The sequence below is a fragment of the Pterocles gutturalis genome, unplaced genomic scaffold (genome assembly GCF_000699245.1).
Source record: "Pterocles gutturalis isolate BGI_N339 unplaced genomic scaffold, ASM69924v1 scaffold5597, whole genome shotgun sequence".
NCBI classification, from domain to species: Eukaryota; Metazoa; Chordata; class Aves; order Pterocliformes; family Pteroclidae; genus Pterocles; species Pterocles gutturalis.
In genome coordinates, this window is record NW_010112555.1 from 1 (window position 1) to 25937 (window position 25937).

General features: G+C 53.4%; 2 protein-coding genes across 2 annotated transcripts; both read left to right on the plus strand.

Annotated features, from left to right (window-relative positions):
• Positions 1-130: 130 nt before the first annotated feature.
• Positions 131-3974, plus strand: CUTC (cutC copper transporter). Its single transcript, XM_010074084.1, is given in 7 exon segments — positions 131-223; positions 226-342; positions 1257-1292; positions 1679-1812; positions 2413-2440; positions 2833-2938; positions 3535-3974. Coding segments are annotated over 7 exon segments (576 nt in total). The 5' UTR covers positions 131-180; the 3' UTR covers positions 3647-3974.
• Positions 3975-7764: 3790 nt separating this feature from the next.
• Positions 7765-25007, plus strand: ABCC2 (ATP-binding cassette, sub-family C (CFTR/MRP), member 2). The gene is given in 33 exon segments (XM_010074085.1): positions 7765-7806; positions 8381-8554; positions 9014-9139; positions 10203-10337; positions 10746-10868; positions 11179-11234; positions 11484-11715; positions 12384-12556; positions 13119-13296; positions 13799-14053; positions 14527-14592; positions 15075-15212; positions 15489-15635; positions 15932-16016; positions 16107-16173; positions 16370-16496; positions 16643-16819; positions 16923-17090; positions 17388-17588; positions 18466-18575; positions 18981-19080; positions 19330-19549; positions 20018-20172; positions 21140-21295; positions 21398-21519; positions 21521-21586; positions 22182-22308; positions 22693-22794; positions 22889-23032; positions 23308-23466; positions 23661-23827; positions 24187-24381; positions 24786-25007. Coding segments are annotated over 33 exon segments (4623 nt in total). The 3' UTR covers positions 24916-25007.
• The last annotated feature ends 930 nt before the right edge of the window (positions 25008-25937 follow it).

Consider the following 25937-nt stretch of genomic DNA (forward strand, 5'->3'; position numbering starts at 1 on the left):
TCCTTCCCTTTCCCCTCTACCTCTGTCCCCTCCCGCCAGCGTGCCTTCCCCTCCCGTCCCCTGTGCCCCTCCCCCGGTGGGCAGAGCTGCTGTAGGTGGGTGCCGAGCTGCCTCTCTCCCTTCCCCCGCCCAGGACTCCTGCAGGTGGTGAAGCAGTGTGTGAGAGTCCCCGTGTTCGTGATGATCCGACCTCGCGGCGGAGATTTTCTCTACTCGGACCGCGAGGTGAAGTGATGAAAGCTGCCATCCGCCTTGCCAAGCTGCACGGGGCCGACGGGCTGGTGTTTGGGGCCCTCACTGAGGATGGGCGCATTGATACAGAGCTCTGCACAGCGTTGCTGGGTAAGAGCGTCTCCAGTCAGAAATGCTGCGCTGAGCTCTGTGCAATAGCTGGGCTGTGACTGGGGATGTGAGTTCAGTGCTGCTCTGTCCGATGCTGTAGAAAGAACTGCGCGGGGTGCTTTGTTCTGCATGTCTTGTCTGTGGTCTTGCCTTCTCTTTCTACTTTCTCTGATTTTATGTATTGTCATACCTGTGAAACATTAAATAGGTAAGAAGCTTTGCAGACTAAGGGCCACTACCCCAAGCAGTTCACACAGTTTGAAGCCGACTGGGACATAATAGCAGGGTCTAAGAAGCAGAGAGGCTTAGGTGAGCTGCTTTGGGGGCATCAGAGCATTAAACTGTTGGATTCTCTCCTTTCTTCATTTTCTTTGTCCTTTGTTCTTTTTCCTTAAATCCCTGCTACAGGTGTCTAGGATATGTTTCTCCTGGACTTTGGCCTTGTGGGTAGCCGGCAACTCATCTTCATTTTGTCCTCTAACACACCCAGTGAGAAAAGATAATGAGAGAGAGGTAGAAATGTATAAAAGGTTACTGAAGCTGTGGTGGGAAATTGTTAGTCCAGACCCCTAACACATAGGGAGAAATAATTTGCTTCCACATCTTTTCTGTGAGTTACAGCCAAAGCTAAAGAGGGCTGGGCCTTTTCTTGGTGATGCAGTGCCGAGGTTGTCATATGAGGGTGACTGTGCTGTAGGGAGTGCAGCAAAACATCCTTTGGTTTGGTTGCTTCCTCAAAGGGCAGAAGAACTCTTCCCCCCCCAAAGACCCTGGTCAAAGAGGAGCAGCTGTGTTGTTTCCAGGAGGAATGGCCCAAGAAGCCTTTGCCCTGTTTCATCTCATGTGCTTTTCTGGTTCTAGCACAAGGGATTATCTGTACCAGCCCTGACTGACCATCTGTCTTCTTATTGCAGCTGTGTGCCGTCCCCTGCCAGTCACGTTTCACCGAGGTGAGTTGCCTGCAACCAGTGGCCCTGGCAGGGACCCAGCTGCCAGGGGAAGATGGGGCTGGGAGGGAGCTGAGATGAATGTACTTTGGTCACTCTTTGGAAGAGGGAAAGCTCTGTATGCTGTGGCTGGGCTGTTCTGTCAGGAGGGGAAAGATCCAGGGAGTCCAGGCTTGGGGGATGTATCAGTGCCCTGCGTGGAGAGGAGGTGTCTGAGGAGCGGTGGCCCTGCCACTGCTGCGAGGGGGATGGTCAGGAGCTGTGGCTCCCCATGGGGGTGGCCAGCTGTGAGAAGGACCCTTCCTGTTGTTGTCACTTGGGCTCTTGAGCTGGCTGGAGGCTTGAGCACAATGAGCTGAGTGATTTCTGAGCTGTTGTGTTGGTCTCAGCCTTCGACATGGTACATGATCCTTTGGTGGCCTTGGAGACCCTGATTTCTCTGGGATTTGAGCGGGTGTTGACCAGTGGCTGTGACAGCTCAGCGCTGGAAGGATTGTCCTTAATTAAGAGACTTGCAGAACAGGTAAGTGTTTCCCTTACTCCCCTGGGTTACTGGGGCTGCTTCCTGGGCATTGCCTGAAGGCAGCTCCTTTATGATAGCCCTCATTTCTGTAAGGGAACTTCTGTCAAGGAGCAGTTGCCCTTCTTGTCTGGCTTGGCCTTAATCTGTTTTCCCAAGTCCATTTGGGCTGGACCCCATAGTGTCCTACAGCAAACACTTGTTGGGTTGTTCTTGGGCACAGACTGGGAGGAAGGCGGTAAGAGTTGGTTTTAGCAGCTGATGTGATTAGACAACATGAACAGCAAAGTGGGGTCCATGCTGGGGTCTCCCAGTTGCTGGTAGGAAAACACAACAGAGGTACATGAGAGGTGGCCAGGTAGGATAGAGAGGTAGGAGAAAATGGTGACAAGTTGTCTTAGCTGTACCTGCAAAGTCTTTTCTGCTTTTCCTTGCAAAATATGAATAGAACAAAAAAGATGGGTGAGAGTACGCGCATCGTGAGCCATGGTGACATCCATGAGCTTGCTGAAGACACTGCATGTAAGGTTTATTTTCCATCCCACAGCTGGACGTGCAGGTGTAGCGCCGAGCTATATCACTAACACTATTTTCTTCTTGCAGGCGAAGGGCAGAATTGTGGTGGTGCCAGGTAATTTTTTTTGTCATCTGTAACAGACCCCATAGTGCTTAGCCCCTGCTTCCTAGCCTGTCCCCCCAGTCTGATCTGGCATTCTGAGCCAGGTCCCCAGGAGGAGGAGCTCCTGCCATGCTGCGAGTAAAGGCCATGCAGCCATCTGGGGATGGCAGAGCCCTGCAGGTTGTACTTACTGGAGAATTTGGGGACAGTCTAGTTCTGCAGGAGAACATGAGCCAAGGCTTCTCCCATCTCTTTTTGTGTGCCCAGGTCTCCGTTGTCCCCAGGGATGTCTTTTCCTCTCTGTGTAGATGGCACTTATCCCTTGGGGGGTAGGTCCAGGGGTGATGTCAGGTCTGGGACAGTGCCATCTGCGCTGTATATGACCCAAGGATTCATCCCACCAGGGGGTGGCATCACAGAGCGCAATCTGCAGAGGATTCTGGAAGGCTCCACTGCTTCTGAGTTTCACTGCTCTGCCCGCTCAGCCCGGGACTCAGGAATGAAGTTCAGGTAACTGATTATTTATTTTTATTTTTTAGCAAAACTGTAGAGGGGAAGAGCTAGAGTAATGTGGACGTGAGTTTGTAGAACAGGCATGAATTTCAAACAGCATTCTGCGTGCTGATTGTGCTCTTGTGGTTGGGATCATGATGCATGGCTCTGTATTCTGCAGTGTGTGAATCCAGCGGTGCTCATCATCTGGACACGATCTCCGTGCGTAACCAGATCCTTGGGGCATTTCTTCTGTTACTGCCTCCCCAGGGCTTGTGAGTGCTCTTGTGTGGCACTTGGGAAGGCAGGTGCTGGTATAGTTGCCTCCGACCTTTAACACTGGAGTATGTAGGATTTGGGAGGCCAGTGGGATGTGCCTCTGAGGAGTGAGTGAGGAATGGCTTATGTTTGTCTACAGGTCTGCACTGGGTTTTTGTTGATGCTGTTGTTTCTTGCCTTTGGGTTATTCTTTCTGTTAGTGTCTCATCTTTGGTTTGGGTGGCATCAGCAGGTTCTCTGGCCACTGCTGAGACTAGGGGAGACATTGGGTTTTCGTTAGTGTGTCTTACTCATCTGTATCACCTGCAGATAGTAACCAGTGGTTTTCCTGACAGAAATCCGAATGTTGCCATGGGAGCGTCCTTCTCTGCCCCTGAATACTCCATAAAGGTGGCAGATGTGGCCAAAGTGAGGACCCTGAACGCGATCGCAAAGAACATTCTGTAGTGGAAGGCACCATGCTGGGACAAGAGCGCTGAGACTCCAGGGTCTTCCCTGCCACATGGACAGATGGGTACTGCTTCCGTCCTCAGGCTGCAGAGGATGTGAACTAGGCGATGAAGCCTGACATCTCTTTCCTTGTTGTCCCCTGAATGACTAGTCCCTGGCCTGGAAACTTACGTTGGCCATTTTAAATAAAAGGACTCGTTCCCAGATGTTGCGGCAACAAGCTGTTCAGCAGTATTTGGGAGGAAGGGAGCTGGGCAAGTAGGGGGACTGAACTGTGTAGCACTGCATGTGATTGTCAAATAAACACTGCAGCTGCCCCCCTCTTGCTGTGCTTTTTTAAACTTCATTTTACAGGCAAGACTGTGATCTGTGTTGCATAGCCTGTCAGGCTGCTACTGCATCAAAGAAGAAAACACGTCCATAATGCCAGGGAGGGAAGAGTCATAGCCACAGCTGGAAAACAAGGCTTGCTGTGGTCAGCCAGCCGGGATAGCTGGGGATTAGAAACACAGCAGCTGCTAGGTAGAGAGAAGCACATATAAGCTGCTTGTTGAAACACAGAGGTGATGCCCATGTTAACTTCTAGTGGGAAGGAGCTTCTAACTACCTGACTGATCAGGTGAGGTAGTTGTGAGGCATCCTGGGCTTGTGAGTGCTTGAGGTGGGATGGGCATATGGTGAGACTCCTTGGGAGAACAAGGTGTTTTTCTCAGGGAGTTTCCAGGTCCTTTTCCTAACATGAGGCACAAACCATGTGTTTGTTCTCCAGATAGCCAAACAGGCACATGCCCCTGAGGACTGTTGCTGCATAGTCAGAATCAAAGCCTTAGATTAATTCATGAGTCATTGTGATGATGAAGATACCAGTAGCTCAATTGATGTTAAAATTCTGCTGACACAGCCCTTACAATGTCATAAACACAGAGTTTGGTTCTTGCCCTTTGTGTAGAGTTTAAAAAAAAAAAAAAAAAAAGGAAGGAAAAAACTTCTGAACTCGTGGTTTTACAGCATAATAAAGCAGAGAAACAAACCCTTCAGAAACAGAGATGAGTAGTGAAGGCTGGACTAATTTGTAGATTGCCTTGCAGAAGCCTCTGTCCTGGATCAGACCCTGTGTCAGGTGGGCATGAAACAATGCCTAATTTTGAAAACTTAGGTTATAAGACGGTGGACAACAGACAGGTAAAGGCAGGGGAGCACAGGGAAATGGTGTGGTATTGTTGGCTAAAGAGATTTTACCATTGTGATTAGCTTGGTCTGAGTGGACATCTTCTGGGTATTGACGTGAAGGAAGCTTTATGGAAGGAGCTGAAGAACAGCATGGTGGCTTTGCAGGTTTTTAGGAGGAGCATGTCCCAGATATGAGGGTAAAAAATGTGGTTGTTTTGAACATTAAAGATGGCTGTCATCCTGTACTGAGCAAAGCAGTTCAGCTCTGAATAAGACCAAAGACGGGGTGAGGACAGGCTGTGACGTACTGAAAACTGAGTGGAGACACAATCCTCCTAAAAGCCATGTTAAGGCATTCATGAGACCAAGAGGTGATGCGAGACAACCCACGTGGCTTCACCAAAGGCAGATCTTGCTTGACCAATCTGGTGGCCTTCTATGATGGAGTGACGGCATCAGTGGACAAAGGAAGAGCGACAGATGTAATCTACCTGGACTTGTGCAAAACCTCGACATAGTCCCTCACCACATCCTTGTCTCTAAATTGGAGAGGTATGGATTTGAATGATGGACTGTTCAATGGATAAAGAATTGGTTGGCTGGTTGCAGCCAAAGGGTTGTAATCAATGGCTCTATGTCTGGATGGAGGCCAGTCACAAGTGGTGTCCCTCAAGGACCAGTCTTGGGACTGGTGCTCTTCAATGTCTTTATCAACGACATAGATGAGGGAATCGAGTGCACCCTCACTGCAAGTTTGCAGACGACACCAAGCTGAGTGGTGCAGTGGGTAAAATAGAGGGAAGGGATGCCATCCAGAGGGACCTGAACAGGCTGGAAAAGTGGGCCATGAGAACCTAATGAGGTTCAACAAGGCCAAGTGCAAGGTGTTGCACTTGGGCCGGGGCAGTCCCAGGTACTTGTAAAGACTGGGAGAACTCCTTGAGAGCAGCCCTGTGGAGAAGGACTTGGGTGGACGAGAAGCTGGACATGAGCCAGCAGTGTGCGCTTGCAGCCCGGAAGGCCAACTATGTCCTGGGCTGCATTAAAAAAGGGGTGGCCAGCAGGGAGAGGGAGGTGATTGTGACCCTCTACTCAGCTCTTGTGAGACCCCATCTGGAGTACTGTGTCCAGGCCTGGGGTCCCCAGCACAAGAAAGACGTGGAGCTCTTGGAACAGGTCCAGAGGAGGGCCACAAGGATGATCAGAGGGAACTGGGCTTGTTTAGCTTGGAGAAGAGAAGGCTCAGGGGAGACCTCATGGGGCCTTCCAGTACTTAAAGGGAGCATATAAAAAGGAGGGGGAACGACTATTTACAGGGGTTGATAGTGACACAATGAGGGGGAATGGTTTTAAACTAAGAGAGGTGAAATTTAGGTTGGATATTAGGCGGAAATTTTTCACACAGAGGGTGGTGAGGCACTGGAACAGGTTGCCCAGAGAAGCTGTGGATGCCCCATCCCTGGAGGTGTTCAAGGCCAGGCTGGATGGGGCCCTGGGCAGCCTGCTCTAGTGGCTGGCAACCCTGCCCACAGGTTGGGGGTTGAACCTAGATGATCTTTAAGGTCCTTTTCAACCCAGGTGATTCTATGGTTCTACGATTAAAGAAGAAGGTGTCATGAGCAAGTGCTCCACATGGGTGGAAGCAAGGCCAGAGGACACCTGTGCCAGTGAGCAGAAAGAAGAATCACGTCAGCACTCTGGATGGAGAAGGGCTGTGGGGGTGACTGCTCTGTTCACTTATCCATTACATCAGATAGTTGCTCTCGTCAGCAGTGTATTGGTTCCAGCCTCGAGGACTTAGCACCAGGGGTGGCTTTATTTACAAAGCCAAGTGGTTTTAATCAGACAAGCCAATAATAATTAACTAATGAGCTGGACATTGAACCTTCCTCCGCTATTGATGGTAAGGGAGTTATTCCTGAGCAATTACTCATTGTATCATCCCTGACTTCTGAGCTACTAACTCCATGAACAATGAGACAGCAGAATCCCTGCTATTGCACTACCTTCCCCCTTTACCTACTGCTCCCCAAAAGCATGCATGATAAAGCAAATTCGGTTCCAGCCTTAGAGTAGCACCATCCCTACCAGCCCCTACAGTTCTGCCTTTGTAAGCAGCAGGGTGATGATTTAGTGGCAGTCATCCTTGGGAATGGTCCTCTGGCTGTCTCAGAAGTTGGGGGTTGCCTTAGAATGAAGATTCAAAGTCTCTTTTAGGTTTTGTGGTCAGCCAGCTTCTGTAAGATGGAGACAACACAAAAGATGTGGGAAAGGAAGAAGCAAAAGGAAGAGCTGGGAAAGTTTCCAGGCTGTGCAGGCCAGTAGTAGTTGGTAAAAGGAACCTCGATCCCGAGGACTCAGACCACTGCAGCATGCGGTCAGCTCAGCTGCCAGATGCTGCAAGTTCCCAGGCCTGAAGCACGGCTGGTGTCCTGGGCCTCTTTGCTGGGCAACACATGACAAAAAGGGTACCATCTTCTTTGGCTCCTGAGGGACCAGCCTTTGCTAGACTTTTTGGCAGCATTCATCAGGCTTGTTCTGGCAGGAAAGGTCTGTTGCACCAAAGTAGCTTGTCTTTAGTGGGACCATATGAGCTCGTCTCGGTTGGTATGCACTGGTGAAGGCTGTGGTTTCTCAGCAATGGCTGTGGTGTCCTGCAGTGATGGTGACAGCAGCTTCCCTGCATCTCTCCTTTCATCTCTTTCTTGGCCCTTTCTCTCCTCCTCTCCCCAGAGCCCACGCAGTTTCCAAAGCCCTTTTGGTCACTGCTTTGGTCTGTGGTGTTGTGCAATAGCACCAAGTTAACAATTAACTGTGTGTCATCAGGGATTTTGTCCCAACGCTACTTGAGGGTGTGTGGGGACTTTTGTCCCAAGCATCCACACAGGACTCGCACAGCCAGGCAGAGCGAGGGGAAGGAGCCACCGTCTCTTCTTTCCTGAGTCATGTCGGCAGCCCTGGAGGCATTCTGTGGCTCCGTCTTTTGGGTGAGTGGCTGCATCACCCCCATTTCCTGTTCTTGGGGTGGCATGCTCAGTGGAAGGGGAGAGCAATAGATCTGAAGGTTCACAGCGTGTTCAGACAGTGGGACCCAAGTGCCAGCGGTTGGCCAAGGTTCTTGTATTTATCCAGGGCTGCCATGGCCCTGAGCGCTGTGCACTGCCTGGGTGGCATACAGGAGACAACGATGCAAATGATAGTCCTTTGAGCGAGCCCTGTCCTGTTTTAGCTCTGCAGCCCAGCTGGGAACACAGGACACTCTGCATGGACCTCTCGGGAAATGATTTGGGTCCAGCTTCTGCAGCTGGCTTGGCTCCAGCAAGGGGTGGTTGTGGGGGAGGCCCTGCCAGGTTCAGGCATACAGAGGGATATGGGGATGTCACCTGGGACCTTGGATGGGTGCTGAAATGCTCAGCCAGGAAGGTGGGTGTTGAGGAAGGGGGTGTGATGGGGTGGAGCGGGATGGGCAGGAGCTATAGGAGTGCTGGCTCTTCTGCCGTGAGACAGATGAGAGTTGAACCATCCCAAGTGACTTGGCTGTCTCGTCATTGCTGCCCCCAGAATGCCTCCTTCCTCGATCGTCCAGATGCCGACCTGCCTGTGTGCTTCCAGCAGACTGTGCTAGTCTGGGTCCCCCTTGGCTTTTTCTGGATTTTGGCTCCATGGCAGCTCCTGCCCCTGTGCAAATCCAGAGCCAAGAAATCATCTGTGACCAAGCTCTACGTCGTCAAACAGGTAGAGTGGGGCTGAGGGGGCACAGAGGGCAGGCTGGAGCAGCTTTGGATGGAGAGGTGGTGAGTAGAAAGCCTCTGGGCTGGAGTCAGGTGAGAAGTGTAGGAGAGGAATAATGGGCCAGGGCACCATCTGGGACCGAAATGTAAAGGGGAGCCCAGGATGAGGCATACTGGGACAGAGGGGATAAGAGGGCTGGGATACACTGGGAGGGAGGGCAGAGGTGTGTACTGGGGCTTCTCATCTTGTGGGCTGTTATCCTTCAAGCTTAAAATGATGACGGCACTCCTATGGAAGTGCTGCAGCTTCACAGGACCCTAGAAAACTCTCCTGGGCCAGGTTTGGGTTGGAAAGGGTGTAATGGTGTATGTGGCTGTTACAGCTGACTGTGTTGTCTCCTGCCTGTTCCCAGTTCCACAATGGGCTGGGTCTCCCCTCATGGCTGCTCCCCTCTCCCCTCAGGTGCTGGCTGCCTTGCTGATGCTGACATCAGCGGCGGAGTTGGCCCTGGCATTTGTAGAGGACACAGAGCAGGACCCCCTGCCAGCTGTCCAGTACACAAACCCCAGCCTGTACATCGCCACCTGGGTAAGGGATCAGCTGGAAAATGTGCTGTGTGTCACCAAAGAGACAGGATGTGAGAGGGCAGCGCCAAGCAGCAGAAAACTTCCCATAGCACAGAGATCAGCCGAAAGCCGCGTCTATGAGGGAAACGTAGCCTGGAGGAGGGGTAGGGGCTGGCCCTGAACATGTGTGGGTGGTGCACAACAGTGATAGGTTGAGGGCAGGTGGCTGGTTGTACGATGCTCCATCCTTTTGTCCTTAAAGCTGGGATAGATACTACTATGCTTGTGAGCGTAGCTGAGCTTCCTGGCAGAAGCCTGGGTAGCGGCAGCACGGGTTCCACAGGACTGATTGCATAGCATGAACATCATCAGACCATGGCTTGCTGCTCTGATGTCTCACTGCTTCCCATGGGTTTCTGCTCAGTTTTGTGTGAAGTGTTGAGAAGTGCCACAGGATACCCAGGCAGAGGGGAAAGCTGAGGACATGGGGGCTATTAGCTTGATGGAAGTTGTAGATACCTTGTATCAGAATGGGACACCTTAACAAAGCCATAACGCTCAGGAGCTACACTTAAAAGCAAAAGTAACTCCCCCGTTTGCTGTGCTTCATATTTTGTTGTGTCATTTAGTTTCATGTGTAGAGTTCAAATGAGATTACAAACCAAGGGGACTGCCCAGAGAGGCTGCACTGCTGGGTCTCTGATCTGGCTTTAGTTCCAGGTCTGGAGGCAATATGCAGGAGGCAGGGTGTGACTCCTCACACATAGGCATACCTGAGAATCTTGGGGGAGAACAGATAAAAAAAGAAATAGTGCCCTCATGTAATGCCAGGGTGTCTTCAGATCTTGCTTTTCCTATGAGGAGCCTGATCTTATGTCTCCCTGAAATAAACCTTTGCCCTGTGCAATTAACTCCGAAGCTTATGTAGGGTTGGCAGTACCCCAAGCACTGGGAGCTCAGTGTCTCCAAGGCAGAGTATCCCAGCAGTTCACATGCGCTGGTATTCCGGGACACATGCTCCAAAGGCATGTTTAGTGCCCAGACCTAGTCCTGCCTGGACCTCTGACTGATTTTCCTTCCCCCAGCTCCTGGTTCTGCTGATCCATGAAGCACGACGCTTCTGCCTGCGTAGAGACTCGGGGATACTTTTCTGCTTCTGGACACTGTCCCTGCTCTGTGGGATATTGCCGTTCCAGTCGCTCGTCCGGAGAGCCCTGCAGGTTGGGTTTGGCAGGAAGTTCTGCGCTTCCCCATGGTCTTGTTCTGTCCCCAAAGAAAGTCCCTTCAGACTTAATCTCTTAACAAGCTCTCAGTGGTATCACTGAGATCCCAGATTCCCTGTGCACCCTGGAGAACCAAAACAGATCTGGAAGGAATGACTCTTTGAATTCATCCTGTGTCTTTGTGGAGGCATAATCTCTCCAGTACCATTTTTTCCCCTTATTGACTTATGGGAGAGGTCAGGGAGAAGCAGGGAGGGGTGGGAAAGGGAAGCTGAGCCAGGACCCAGAGTGAGTTTGGCACTGCCTTGTTGGCCTCAGCCATATTCACTGTCATATCTTGTCTCTGAGTGCCCAGTGGCCTTGAGACAAGCCCCAACAGTCACCCTGGCCTCTCCATTCCTGCAGGCCCCAATCTCCGATGTGCCACGGTTTGTCCTTTTCTTCATCTCCTACGGGCTCCAGCTGCTGCTCTTCCTTGTCTCAGGCTTCTCAGACATCACCCCAGAAACAAAGGACATCGCGAAGAAGGTGTGAGGTCCATGTGGGAGCGGGCTTGGGGTACCACATGGTGTTGTGTGGGGCAGGGGTGGCTCCTGTGGGAGAGCAGGTCTGGGGACTTCAGCAAGGGGCACAGCAAGAGCTGGAGCCTGCAGCCTGGAGCATTGGCATGTGTGTCCAAGGGGGGCTGCTTCTGTCTGAGAGAGGGGGTTCCTGGGGCTGGAGCTGACATGATTTGAAAGCTCCAGGGTTCCTTAAAGGCTGGGGGTGCTGGGTCAATCCTTGTCATCATTCCTGAGCATCAACAATCTGTTGGTATCCACTTTACTTTGTACCCTAGAACCCAGAGGTGACAGCCTCCTTCCTGAGCTCCATCACCTTTGGATGGTACACCAGGTGAGCTGGGGTCTGTGGGAGGCTGGGCTGGTGGAGGGTGGGGGTGCCTTAGGGCTGGGCCAGTGCTTTTTCAGGGACCCTGCAGCACAGGTTGCTTGGAGTTAGCTGTGAAAGGCACCACGTTTGGTGCAGTCTGTGCAGCCTGAGCTCAGGGCCAGGATGGGTGTGAAGGCTCTGCATCTGCAGCAAGGACTCTCCCTCAGGTGTAGTGTGGGAGGCTTGCTGAAGGGAGATTTCTCTGCCCCACAGGATGGTTTTGAAGGGCTATCGCAAGCCCTTAGAGATAGATGATGTCTGGGAATTGAAAAGTAAAGACAAGATACAGTCTATTTATGCTGTTTTTGAGAAGAACATGAAGCCTGCAGTGAGGAAGGCCCAAACAGAACTGGAAAAACGGAAACGCAAGAAAAGACTCTGGGAAGGTGACCCAGACCACGGGAACAACATGAGCAAGGCCCAGAGCCAAGACATCCTGGTGCTGGTAAATCCCTTCCCATGCCTGGTGTTGCATGGGACTGAGAGATCCAGGTCCAGCCTTGGGGAGTAGGGTCACCTCACCTCCCTGTAGCCCCCTCTGCTGGGTTTTCCCCTCTTTGATTCTGCATGGCCATGGGCAAGGATGGGGAAACCTGTCCCGGAATGCTAGCGCACGTGAACTGCTGGGATACTCTGCGTTGGAGACACTGCCCTGTCCTCAGCAGATTCCTGTGTTTTGAGAGACCAAGAAAGTGTGCATCCTTCTGCCCTACAGAAGGACAGGAACCACCCTCAAGTCTGCAGTATAGGCAGTTCCCTTGTCTCTGTCTTTGCGTAACCCTGATGCCTCCCAGCAATGAGGTTAGAGTGAGCATCACTCTGATCAACCCTGGCCTCAGATTCTTCCTGGGGTGCCTGATTTTTGGCCTGGGTGGTTCAGGCTTTTCTGGGGTTTGCAACAGCTGTCTTTGGAGCATCTGCACAAGAAAAGTGTAGTGTTGGGAGTGTATGACATGAGCAGAGATCAGTGAGAGGGAACATGACATGAGTTGAAGCTAAGACTTCATTCAGGATACCTGATCTGGGGGCTGTGGCACTTCCCTGGAAGTATCCTTCCAGGTGCAAGGAGCCTGCACAACTATCTGCTTTACTTCTGTGTGGGCTTCCCTCTAGGAGGAGAAGCAGCCGAAGAGGAAGAAGAAAGGGGACTCCAGCCCTCACAAGGATTTCCCCAGGGGCTGGTTGCTGAAAACTCTGTGCAAGACCTTCTGGCAGAACCTCCTGCTATCGGTGGCTTTGAAGCTGGTGCATGATACGCTTGTGTTTGTCAGCCCCCAGCTGCTGAAGTGAGTCCTTTCTCTCTGCCCCTGCCCTGTCCTGGCTCTGCACCCAGCCCCAGCACCTGCACTGCATCCCAACCCACCATCTCCATGCATGCACCTCTCCCAGCCCCACACCCTGGGGACTTTTTGAGCCCTCACCAAAGGTGTGAGAATATGTTGGGTTACAGTTTAAGGAAAAACTGATCTGAGGTGGCTGACAGCTCTTATGGGAGATATCTTGCTCCCTGCTCCCTACATCTTTTGTTATGCAGTCCTGCGCCCTCCCTGCAGATAGTCCTGGCTCTTCTTTGGGGCCCAGTCCAGCTCAGTCCAGCAGGACTTGCCTAGTTTGTTTTGCAGAGATGCACAGTCTCTGTGGATGATCTGACACAAATGACCCCCTGTTGTATGTGCAAGACAGTGTCCCTGGGGTGGGGGTCCCCAGCTTGCTGAGTGACAAGCCACCTGTCTGGGCAGGGTCTCTGTCACTGTTCTCATGAGGATGCTCTCCGTACGTTGGTTTGGAGCATCCTGCCTGGGTTTGCCTCGGTAGGGTGGGGGTCTCATGGGCCACTCTACCCTCCAGGCTGCTGATCGCCTTTGTGTCAGATGATGAGGCCTTTGCCTGGCAAGGCTACCTGTACTCCATCCTGCTCTTCCTGGCGGCACTGATCCAGTCCCTCTGCCTGCAGCAGTACTTCACCTTGTGCTTCCAACTTGGCATAAACGTGCGTGCCAGTCTCATCGCTGCCATCTACAAGAAGGTTGGTATGGCCCTGTCATCACCTCCATTGACCTCCTCCAACCTGACCTGGGGATACCAGCATCCATTGCCTGCCCCATCAACCTGGGGTGACTTGGGTGTATACCCTTTACTTCTCAGGAAGGCACACAGAGAGCTTGGCTTGTGGGACACCCACCCAGTGCTGGGGACACTGCAGGTGCTAGTTCTGCCTGAGACCTGGGTGCTGTAGCCGTGTTCTTGACAGCTACTAGGAGCCTAGAGGGGTTTCTCTTCAGAGCAGTGCAACACCTAGGGCAGCTGATGCTAGGATTCCTGCAAGGGGATGTGTTTCTTTGCCCCCAGCATTCAGTGGCTCTTGGTGTGCAAGCAGTGATGACAGCACCTGTGGCCAGCAGAGTGGCACTGGGAGCAAACCCAGGAGCAGTTTCAGCCCAGCCAACTAATTCCCTGCTCTGTGCTTTGCTGCTGGCAGGCAGGCTGCTCTGAGACCAGCTTGTGGTGACCATGCTTTCTGTCTCCAGGCACTCACCATGTCCAGTACCACCCGCAAGGAGTCCACGGTGGGAGAGACTGTGAATCTGATGTCAGCTGATGCCCAGAGGTTCATGGACATGGCCAACTTCCTTCACCAGCTGTGGTCATCCCCTCTGCAAATTATTCTGTCCATTGTCTTCCTCTGGGGAGAGCTGGGGCCCTCTGTTCTGGCTGGCATCGCAGTCATGGTGCTGCTCATCCCCATAAATGCATTACTGGTCACCAAAGCCAAAACCATCCAGGTCAGTGGTGGGTGCAAGATCCTCCCTGGCCTCCCACTCCTGAGGCCCACTGTTGCTCCCCTCACTTGTTTGCCCCACTCCCCTACCCTTCCCTGTTATGTGGGGGATCTTTCCCAGCCTAGGAAGTTCATCTGACTTGTGCCCGGGGGTGCCTCTAGCCCAAGCTGGGGGCTGATCAGCTGAGATGGGCAGGAGACAAGTGAGACCAACTGAAACTTAACAGGGCTGGGTGCAGCCTTAAAGACTGAAAATGAGATATTACCAGCTATAAAACAAACCTGTCGTTTATACCTGACATCAGGGTGCTGTTTTTTCCCAGGTTGTCCAGAGCCCCAGGGAGCAGAGGTCCAGCTTTGTGGGATGGCTTTTCTGGGCTCTGGAGCCCACCCTTCCCTTGCCTGTGACAGCCCAGATATATTTCCAAGGACAAGCCACTGTCTGGTTTAGGTGACCTCTGTCTCTTCTGTTTGTAGGTGAGGAACATGAAGAACAAGGATGAACGCATGAAAATAATGAATGAAATCCTGAATGGAATCAAGGTGAACAGTGGAGATGCCCTGGGCAGCTGCTGCACCCTTCTTGGTGCACTGCGCCTGGAAGCAGCACATCTGTGTAACTCTGTAGCACCAGAGTTATAGTCTAGCTTGGAGCCACTGTGTCTGGAATAGCCAAGCCTCAGACTCTGCAATTCTCTTGGCTTCCTCTCCTTTTGAAAGGCTGTCTGGGGAGGAGTTCTGGGTACCTGGACCAAGACTTGGGAGCCAACAGAGGGTTTTCTGGGTGTTTTCTGGATGGTCATGGTGGTGAGCAGGCTGCCATGGTGGCAGAGGAGTGACTTGTAAGCTGAGGACGAGGGAGTGGGAATGCAGTGGGGAAGTGCTCTGAGATGTGGGGCAGGACAGGAGATGAGAGACGTGTCAGACAAGCAGGTTTCTGAACAAGTCAGGACCTGGTGCTGGCCACCAGCAAGCTGAGTGTGGAGGTGGGCATTCCACACCCACTCACCCTGCTCATCCCACAGATCCTGAAACTTTTTGCCTGGGAGCCTTCATTTGAGAAGCGAGTCAACGAGATCCGGGCACGCGAGCTCAAGGATTTGGTGAACTTCAGTTACCTGCAGTCCATCTCTATCTTCGTGTTCACCTGTGCCCCCTTTCTGGTGAGCACCAGTGGGTCTGGGGAGGGCTGCACCACCCGCAGAGCTGGGGCTGGGCTGTGTCCAAGGGGACAGGGAAAGTGTAGTCCTGGTTGCTGGCAGGAGAGCCATGGTTGGAAAGCAGTCCCATCAGAGTGGTGAGATGGGGCCTAAAGGAGAAGGGAAGCAGGAGGGGAACAGGTCCCCAGCAGAAAGGCACTGCTGAGGCCTTAAGGGAGCATGAGGGACTGGGCTGCAAACAACCACACTGATGGTGGCTTTTCCTGCTGTCTGACCTAGGTCTCCTTGGCCAGCTTTGCTGTCTACGTGCTGGTGGATGAGAACAACATCCTGGATGCACAGAAGGCCTTCACTTCCATCTCCCTTTTCAACGTGCTGCGCTTCCCCATGGCCATGCTGCCCTTGGTCCTCTCTTCCCTGGTGCAGGTCAGCCCTCGCACAAGGTGGGGAGCGTGGTGGGGATCTCATGTTACCTCTGCCCAAACACATGAGGCTCAGCTGTGCAATGGACCTGGCTCTTGGACACCAGGGGCCAGTGCACAGGACTCTGCTGGCAGTGGTGGGGTACAAGACTCACATGCGTGACACAGGCTTGGGGCTCAGAGGCTTGGGCTGGTGCTTGGGTGATGGCTGCGTGTATGGGGTGCTCTGCTTATAGGGCTCCTGCCAGCCCACCCAGCTGCGCCCCATGCCCACATTCCATCCTCTTTCTGCCATGGAAGACCAAGGTGTCGAATGAGAGGCTGGAGCGCTACCTGGGCGGAGAAGACCTGGACACCTCAGCTATTCACCACAACCCCATTCCAGGTAGGTGAATCTCCAGGTTAGACCCTGTGGGTCACAGGCTGGCCCGACCCTGGGCTTTCCCAGTCCTGAGGGCTGTCTCTCTGCTGACAGGCAGTGCTGTGCGTTTCTCGGAGGCCACCTTTGCCTGGGAGCAGGACGGCAATGCTGCGATAAGAGAGTGAGTGCTCTGTGCCATGTTGGGGGCAGATGGGTGGGGAGAGGGAGTCTTTCTGTGTTGCCGGTTGGGGATGGCAGTTGTCTCTCACAGTGCTGCTAGAGGCGGGTGCCCCAGAGATACTGCTCCATGCTGGTCCCACACAGGACGTGGCAGGTGACTGGGCAGCGCTGCTTCCTCAGCCCTCTTGTCTTTGCAGTGTCACCCTGGACATCACGCCTAGAAGCCTGGTGGCAGTGGTGGGGGCTGTGGGCTCAGGCAAATCTTCGCTGGTGTCAGCCATGCTTGGGGAGATGGAGAATATCAAGGGACACATCAACATCCAGGTGAGAGGAGCTGGCCGGTGTGGGGGCCTGTGGGGCTGCCTGGGAGCTCAGGGGGTAGGCAGCAGAGCGGGACTGGTCCTGGAATGGTGGCTCAGGGCAACGACAAGCTGCAGGAGATGGCAGTGTTCTTGTGCCTCTCTTCCCAGGGCTCGCTGGCCTACGTCCCCCAGCAAGCCTGGATCCAGAATGCCACACTGAGAGACAACATCCTTTTTGGGTCAGAACTGGATGAAGCCAGGTATCAGCAGGTCATCAAGGCCTGTGCCCTCCTTCCAGACCTCGAACTGCTGCCTGCGGGTGACCAGACAGAGATTGGAGAGAAGGTATCAGCCCTGGACACTGTGGGTTTCCCATAGCACCTGCAGCAGAGGACAGCACTGCTGGCCCTGTGCCAGCCCAGGGCTCAGAGATGTCCCTTCCCTCCAGGGCATCAACCTGAGCGGGGGCCAGAAGCAGCGAGTCAGCCTGGCCCGGGCAGTGTACAGCAATGCAGACATCTACATCCTGGATGATCCGTTGTCTGCTGTGGATGCTCATGTTGGCAACTACCTCTTTGAGCATGTGCTGGGTCCAAAAGGGCTACTGCAAAACAAGGTGAGCACCCATGCCCCCCTCCCCATCACCCGGCCAGGAAGGAGTGGCACTGGCACAGTGGTGACCATCCAGGGAAGCTGAGGTTACTTGTTTGGGACAGAGGGGTTCTGTGGCTTTCATATGGGGCTGCAGCAGGCAGGCGAGGCCTCGTGGGTCCCCAAAGGGTGTCCTGTGTCCCCATAGCCAGGCATTGATAAGCAGAGAGGTCCCCAAGTAGGGGATGGAGAGCCTTCAGGCCCATGGGTGGGGGGTGAGAGGTGCTCTGATGCTCACTACCCCGCAACTGCTTTGTTGCAGACACGGATCTTGGTGACGCACAGTGTCAGATTCCTGCCCCAGGTCGATAACATCGTGGTGCTGGTGGCAGGAGCGGTGTCTGAGCATGGCTCCTACAGCACCCTGCTTGCAAACAAAGGGGCCTTTGCCCAGTTCCTGAGCTCATACGGCAGCCAGGAGGAGGATGCTTCAGAGGAAAATACCACAGGTACTGGGGAGACAGTGGGGCTGCAGCAGTTAGAGGGGCCGTGCATGTGTCTTGGGGTTATGAAAACTGATCCGTCAGTCTGACCTGGCTCTATCCAATCCAGTCCCCAGTGGTGTGTGCTGTGAATTCTTCCCAGCTTCTGGCAATCAGCAGCACAAGGACTTTCTGCCTAAGATTTGCATCCAGGCATTGTGTTCAACAGACAGTGAAGGACCTGTCTAATTTTTTCACTCCTTTTTTAGTACATGTATATTTATGGGTCCCATAATCTTATGTGGCAACAGGCTCCATACCTTAGTGATGCTGGGGTGAGAAAAATCCTCTGGTTTATTCCAAACATGCTATTGGATAACAGCTCATCTTTATCATGTCCCTCAGAGCTACGTGGAGGAGTGGTGTCAGGTCAGGTGGATGCTCTCCCCAGTTGTCCAGCTGGAGCCTGGCTATTCCCACTCTGTCCCCACAGGACCCATCTCCACCGGCTCAGAGATGCTCCTGAACTGGTGTGACATGACCTATCAGATCTTGTACCTACTAAACTACCACAAATCTCTGTTTGAGGTCCCACCAGTGGGATTGGGATAAGTCAGCAGCAGGGTCTGCCTCCATGCAGGCCTTCAGCCCTTTTGTCCACTGTCAGTTCTCTTCCAGCACAACAGATTTCTTCCTCCTCCTGTTGTACTGGGCTTGCAGCAGGGTTGGAGAATGTGTGATGTGTGGTGATGTGTGTCAGGATACAGCCTGGGCCCAGGGTGCGGGGAGGAGCTGAGTGCAGCAGAGGTGTGGTGCATGGGAACTGCTCCCTCGGGCCTGACCCTCCCTGCCCTCATTCTGGTGCTTGTAGCTGGTGCTTTATCTGTGGATGAAGAGCAGGGTGATGAAAACATTGAGCCTAGTGTGGAGGATGGCCCTGATGATGTGGTGACCATGACCCTGAAGCGAGAGGCCAGCATCCGTCAGAGAGAGTTCAGTCGCAGGTATGGACTCGACATCAGCTCTCGGCTCTCTCCCCTGGCCCCTGCACTGCTCCCTCAGAGTTGGGGGTCTGGGAGCTTCACTGGGGGGATTCCTGTGGTGAAAGGGCTGGGAGCCTTCCTACCTGCTGTTACCACCAGCTGAGCTGGGTCAGGAGCATCTGGTCTTGCCTTTACTCACAGTACTGTGTCCTAGCCTTACTCTGTGGTCTTCCCTGAAACTCCTGCCACTGGCTGGTTCTGCTTTTGGGTACAAGAGCTATGATTTCATGGCTGCAAGTGCGTAGGGCTTCCACAGGACTCAGTCAAAGCTGCCCTAGTTAGGACATTATTTCCCAGAGGGCTCCAGCATTGGAGTCCCAATGCAGCATGGGGAAGGACCCATCCAGCACCCTCTGACTAACAGTGCCCATCACCTCCTTGCAGCCTTAGTAAAAGCAGCACTAATTCCCGGAAGAAAGCCCAGGAGGAGCCCCCAAACAAGCTGAAGGGCCAGCAGCTGATTGAGAAAGAAGCTGTGGAAACGGGCAAGGTGAGGAGGATGGAAGGAATGGGAACTGTGCTGCCATGGCTCAGTGCTACAAGACCCTGACTGTGGCTCAGAGAAGCTGGTGTTGGTGTTCTGTGGTCCCAGCGCAGCCAAGAGGCATCAAAGCCGACAGAGCTGCCTGGGGCTGGTGGGCAAGGTGGTGGAGAGCAGCACTGTGGGCAGCGTGGTGGGAGTTCCAGGGCAATGAACATGATTTGCTGGGCAGGGGTGACGGGCTGAATTGGTCCACAGGTGAAGTTCTCCATGTACATGCGGTATCTGCGTGCTGTTGGCTTGTGGTATTCTTTCTGGGTTACCATGGGCTATGCTGCACATTATGCTGCCTATGTGGGGTCCAACCTGTGGCTCAGTGAGTGGACTGATGATGCGCAGCGTTACCAGAACCAGACCTATCCTGAGGGGCAGCAAGACCTCCGAATCGGTGTCTTTGGAGCCCTGGGGGTGTCACAAGGTGAGCATGGGAGCACAGGGGATCCCGCTTACCTCAGCTGTGTTGTCCAGAAGGGATATGGCTTGCAAGGCCTGCAGCCAGCAGTGCAGCAAGGAGCAGGAGGCCCAGAATTCTGTCCATCTGCTTGCTGCTGCCTTCCTTCCTGCACCTGGCTCAGCTTGGGACAGCTATCAGTGTGAAGCCAGCATTAATTGGCCCAAGAAGTCTGTGTTGCCCCGCTAGGTTGAAGATCGCTGTCCTTAACCGGGTGAGAGATAGTGTCAGAGCCCAGGGCTTTCGAAAAGGGTTATAATGTTCATCCCCTGTGGTGGGACACAGTTACTGGGGAAGGTGGGATGAAGGACTATTAGAGTGGCTCGCTGCAGAGCTGCTGGCTTGGAGGTGCTTGATATGTCCCTTGACCCAAAGGGTGCCTGGGGCCAGTGTTACACATGAGCTGGTGATGACCACTCTGTGCTCCCCTTGCAGCTCTCTTCCTACTCTTTGCAACCCTGCTGAGTGCTCGTAGTGCCATGCGAGCCTCCCGGATTATGCATCAGCAACTGCTCAGCAACATCTTGCGCGTGCCCATGAGTTTTTTTGACACGACCCCAACTGGCCGCATTGTGAATAGGTTTGCCAAGGTAAGAGAACAGCCCCAACATGGAGAAGGTGTTTGTTCCAGCAAGTCTGGAGAGCACTGGGTGGTGGCATAACCCTATCAGTGCATCAGCACTGTACAGATGAACTCAGATCAGGGCCTGGAAGGGACCAGAGGGGCATGGTGGATGTGAGGCTGACTGTGAGGCAAACCACACCCTGGGCTATACTGGGAGAAGAGTGGACAGCAGATCACAGGAAGTTATTATCTTCTCTGCTCCGTACTAGGGAGGCCACACCTGGATTCTGTGTCCTGTTTTGGGGTCACCTGGAGGGATGTAGAGAAACTGAAGAGGGTCCAGAGCAGATTAGCAAGAGAGGCAGGAGCCTAGAGCTTATGTCCCATAATGAGTTATCCTGGTTATGAACTCTCAGCAAAATATACAGTCTTTGCTATGTAAATTAGACTTATAAACCAGAGAAAATTATAAAGGAGGGAGACTGCAGACAGGTAGTTTCTGCTGCCACTCCACTTCCTCCTTTGGTACTATGTCTTGGTTTTTGGGAATAAAAATCTCTCTTGAGGTCAAGCCTACAGGCCTGCTGGGTTTACTCTGAGATGAGGGAGTATGTGATGCCCGGCTAAGAGAGGGATGATGGTCAGCTGGAGATCTGGGTCCACCTGCATGGACCTGCTGTCAGCTCTGTCCCTCTTTCTGCCTCAGTTCCTGCTCTTGCATCCTGGGTACAGATGAGGATGCAGTTTCCAAAGCTGGTCTGTGTTACCGGGTAATATTATTGAAATCTTCTCTCTTAAACCAAAGCTAAGAGCTGTGGCCCTAAATGGGATTGTGACTCTAACACCAACTTGGTGTCAGCCGCTATTTTTCCAGGTGTCTGGCACTGTGTTACCACATGAGCATGTAGGAACCCTGTACGTGTGGGGCTGTTGGGCTCCTTCCTCTCTCTGGGGTCACTGACTGCATCTCCCCACTTCTTTGTATACTCCAGGACATCTTCACGATAGATGAGACCATTCCCATGTCCTTCCGCACCTGGCTCTCCTGTTTGATGGGCATCATTAGCACATTGCTCATGATCTGCCTGGCCACCCCATTCTTTGCTCTTATTATCATTCCCTTGAGCATCTTCTATTATTTTGTGCTGGTGAGTAACTGGGGCTTAAGAGAAACTTCTGCCCTGCTTAGAACAGTATCTTTGTCACTGCTGGGCTTCCTGTTGGTAACTGAGCTATGTCACTCATTTCAGCGCTTCTATGTCTCCACATCCCGCCAGCTACGGCGTCTGGACTCTGTCACCAGGTCTCCCATCTACTCCCACTTTGGTGAGACAGTGTCAGGTCTTTCTGTGATCCGGGCCTACGGACACCAAGAAAAAAAATGAGAGCACGATGGACATCAATCAGAAAAGTGTTTACTCCTGGATAATCTCAAATAGGTGAATTGTACTCATTATGCCACAGCACAGCCTGCAGCACCTCTGCCCAGGGGCTTCTGGGTCCTGAGGGAGGTCCCTGAGATGCTGCAGTCCTCCCTCGTGATCTGCGGACTGTGTGGGAACTGAGGGAGCTTCCCACCATCTGTGGGAAGAAGATATTTTAGGGCAATTTCGAAAGCCGGAGTGTATCCCCCTATGAAGTGTCCAGAACCTGGGCAGGGGTTGAGTAGGTTCTGGGAAGAGGCTGATGTTCCAGGACAGGTGGGAATGTGATAAGGGGCACTGTCTGGTGTTGATGTGTTACTGGTAGATGCTTTGGGTGTGTGAGGGTTGTACTGTTGGGGCTGCTCTGATACACGGCATTAGCAGCACAGAAGGTTACATGTGAGACCCAAGTACTGACAGATAAAACGAACCTGCTTGCAGAGTTGGCCACAGATCACATTCTGAGTAGGTGCAGGTACCATGTGTACAACGTTGAGCTCAGGGCTGTGTGTGTGGGGATGCTGGTAGGGTGCTGGTCTTATTGGTGGGCCCTGTGTTGGGTGCACAGATGCCTCTCCCACTGCCCTTCAGCTATGCTTTCCCGTTGCAGGTGGCTGGCCATCCGTCTGGAGTTCGTTGGGAGCCTGGTGGTCTTCTTCTCTGCACTTCTAGCAGTGATTGCAAAAGGCACTTTGGAGGCCGGCATCGTGGGTCTTTCTGTCTCCTCTGCCCTCAATGTGAGTCAATAAAAGCTTTTTCTTGTTCCAGGACAGGGCTGTTCCTGGGAGCTCTGGGCTGGCTGCAGGATGCTGCCCTGACTCCAGCTCTGATCTATGGAGAGGGGATTAGCTGGGGTGTCCCATCACATGGAGAGCTGCTATGGAGCCAGGGGAGCACACATACTTGCTGCCGTGGGGAGGAGCACAGTCCCACTGTGGATCAGAGATGCTGCACCAAAGCTTTTGAAGGGCTGGGAAAAGGGGGTTGTGGCTGGGGTGGGGGGGGAGAGTTAGGGGCCAGGCCAGGGATGCTCAAGCCTAGGCTGAGTCCCTGAGCTGAGGTGGGAGGTGGTTGTTCCTGGGTCCCACTGAGTTCTGCATCCTCTGGGCTCTGTCCCACAGGTGACCCAGACACTAAACTGGCTGGTGCGGACGTCTTCGGAGCTGGAGACGAACATTGTGGCTGTGGAGCGGGTACACGAGTATACGAAAGTGAAGAATGAGGTGAGGAGCCTAGGGTCCAGGAACCACCTGCTGTACAGCTCAGTGCTGGCCAGCATCGTGGGGTGCAACCCCCCTAATGCTCCTGTGTCTCCAGGCTCTGTGGGTGACAGAAAGACGTCCACCCCGTGGCTGGCCCAGCAAAGGTGAGATCCAGTTTGTTGACTACAAAGTTCGTTACCGACCTGAACTGGAGCTGGTTCTTCAGGGGATCACCTGCAATATTGGGAGCACCGAGAAGGTGAGGACCTCTTTGCCTGTGCCCTCACTACACACTTTCTCTACTGACACTGGGCTGAAGTTGTTTCTGTCCTCTTGGCTTTGTTCTGTGGGCTGGGGAGGGATGGTGATGGGAGGTGGCTCCTGGAGACTTGAGCTGCATGGCAGGGACCAAAGGAGACAGTTTGGGAGATAGTGATTGCAGATGCAGGGCAGGAAGCCCCAACAGACCAAGATGGAGAGCACCTACCCTGTTTTTTTCCACCCTGCCAGCGGTCTAAATAGCTGCTTCCACAGGTTGGGATTGTGGGCCGGACTGGGGCTGGAAAATCCTCTCTCACCAACTGCCTCTTCCGGGTGCTGGAGGCTGCTGGAGGGACAATCTTCATTGACGAGGTGGATATAGCGACGATCGGCCTCCATGACCTGCGCCAGAACCTCACCATCATCCCCCAGGTGAGCTGACCCCCCTTCCCACATCCCACTGCTGCACATCCTCCCCGTGCTCTGTTCCCTGGGAGACACATTGTCCTCAGTGCATCCCTGGTGCTGTCACCACCTCCCCTGCCCAGCTGCAGGCAGTGGGGTGGGCAGGATGTGGCCAAACTCAGGGGCTGTGGTGTGGCTGAGTGCCATGCTGTCCCTGCCAGGACCCTGTGCTGTTTACTGGCACCCTGCGGATGAACCTGGACCCCTTTGATGAGTACACAGACGAGGAGGTCTGGAAGGCCCTTGAGCTGGCCCACCTGAAGACATACATGAAAGACCTTCCTGAGGGACTGCTGCATCTTGTGAGCGAGGGAGGGGAGAACCTGAGGTGAGCGGCAGCGTGGAGGCATGCCCAGCTCCCTTCCCTGCCCCTGCTCCCTGTGGAACAGCAGCCTCGAGCAGAGTGGCTGTCCAGGGACAAGGGCACAGAAGCTTCTGGGAGTGAAGGTGGGAGAAAACAATCTAGAGGTTCTCACTGCTGGAGAGCCAGTGTGAGCCAACCCTTTCCTGGTGGCACAGAGAGCAAGATGCTGGGGGACGTGGTGCTCAGAGTGGCAGGTGATCAGCTGGGGCAAGGCCAGGGAGGGTTGGGCAGGCATGGTGTTTGGGGTCAGGGCAGCATGTGGGCTTGCAGATGCCCAGCACCTCCTGTTTGCTTTGTAACTCATGTTCCCCACCTCATCCCAGTGTTGGGCAGAGACAGCTGCTGTGCCTGGCCCGGGCCCTTCTCCGCAAAGCCAAGATCCTCATCCTGGATGAAGCAACAGCAGCTGTAGATCTGGAAACTGATCATTTAATCCAGACAACTATCCGAAGTGAGTTTGCTGACTGCACTGTCCTTACCATCGCCCACCGCCTCCACACCATCATGGACAGCAACAGGTACCATGGAGCGAGTGGAATGGGGCTCTGGACTTTGAGGATGGGGCAAAAGGTGGCAGCAGAAGCAAGGATGCAGACAGAGAGGCAGAGGCGGAAGCAGTGCCTAGGACAGCAATATACGGATCTTCTAGGAGAGTAGAATAGAGGGATGGGAAGTTATTCATTTGTGGGGAGAAACATTTTTGGGGACCCTTTACAGCAACAGGCCATAGAGGAGTTGTTGATACCTTATGCGTGTCACTCTGCCAGTACAGGGAGCAGGGCTATGCCCTCACTTCTCCGTTGAGAGGAGGCAAAATACAGAATGTGGCTGTAGGAGGGGTTGGTGGGGCTGTAGTGCTGGCACCAGCAGTGCTATCAGCTCAGATCCCAGGAGCTCAGGCCTTCTTGTTCCCTGCTGGCAGGGTGATGGTGCTGCAGGCGGGAAGAATTGTGGAATTCGACAGCCCTGAGGAGCTGCTCAAGAAGCAAGGTGCTTTCTCTGCGATGGCAAAGGACGCTGGCATCACAAATACAGAAACCACCATACTATAGGTGGAGCGGAGCAGCATGCAGGTGTACGCACAGGCAGCCCCCTCTCACTGGCACTCACCAAGCAGGCACTGGTGTCTCCCTGCAGCTGGACTGTCCAGGAGTTTGTCTCTCTGCAGCTGGGAAGCAGAGAGGGTGGGTTCTCTCACTCTCAGGGACAGAAGATCTGGACTTCAGTGAGCCATTAACCTTGTTACCACACCCTGCCTGCTGTGCACACAAGGGTCTGGAGCTGCATAATTTATTCCAGTATAGAGGGGACAAGTTGTCTGCCAGGCAGGGAGACCTTCTTTGGGGATCTTAGTTTTTGTACTTTGCCATGCCAGGGGAACCTAGCTGAGAGATGCTTTAGCTCCATGGAATGGAATTTTGAATTTAATCTAAGACAAATGTTGTAATTGTCTGACTTTAAGGCATGCTAAATAAACCTCCATTTAGCTTTAACCCTGGCTGGTGTTTAGGGGAAGCTGGTAACACAGGTTATGCAGACACACATGAGTACAGTGTCCAAATGGAGTGGCACAGCTCGACCCAGGCACAAACACTGCTTTCGGGCAGCAGAGGCTTTCCTGCCTTCCCTATGGCTACAGCTCCCTTTGACTGTAGTGCAAATAAACTAGGCAGTCCCTGGGGCTATTATAACCACAAGTGGGGCAGGTTTTGGACTGCGGCTCCAGACTACAAACCTGATTGTCTCCACCACAAGCTGGAGAGGTGCAGGCACACACACACAAAATACAGTGGTTACTGTTTATAAACTCTTGACCCTTCTTTGTTCTTGGGCATGAAAGCCAGGAACTGCAGCACTGACATCGGCTGCTGGCACACAGGGAGCCTGTGCCCATGGGCATGCTGCCCTAGGGACTGACAGCAGAGCAAACGCCTTCATCCAGGCTGGTGGCAGGAGGGACACAAGCTGAGCCTAACACACAGTGGGGGATGAGGGCAGTGCAATCACTTCATCTTACTGAAGAACTCTGCTGTGATAGCTTCATTGGGCCTGAACTGCAGCTGGCACAACCAAG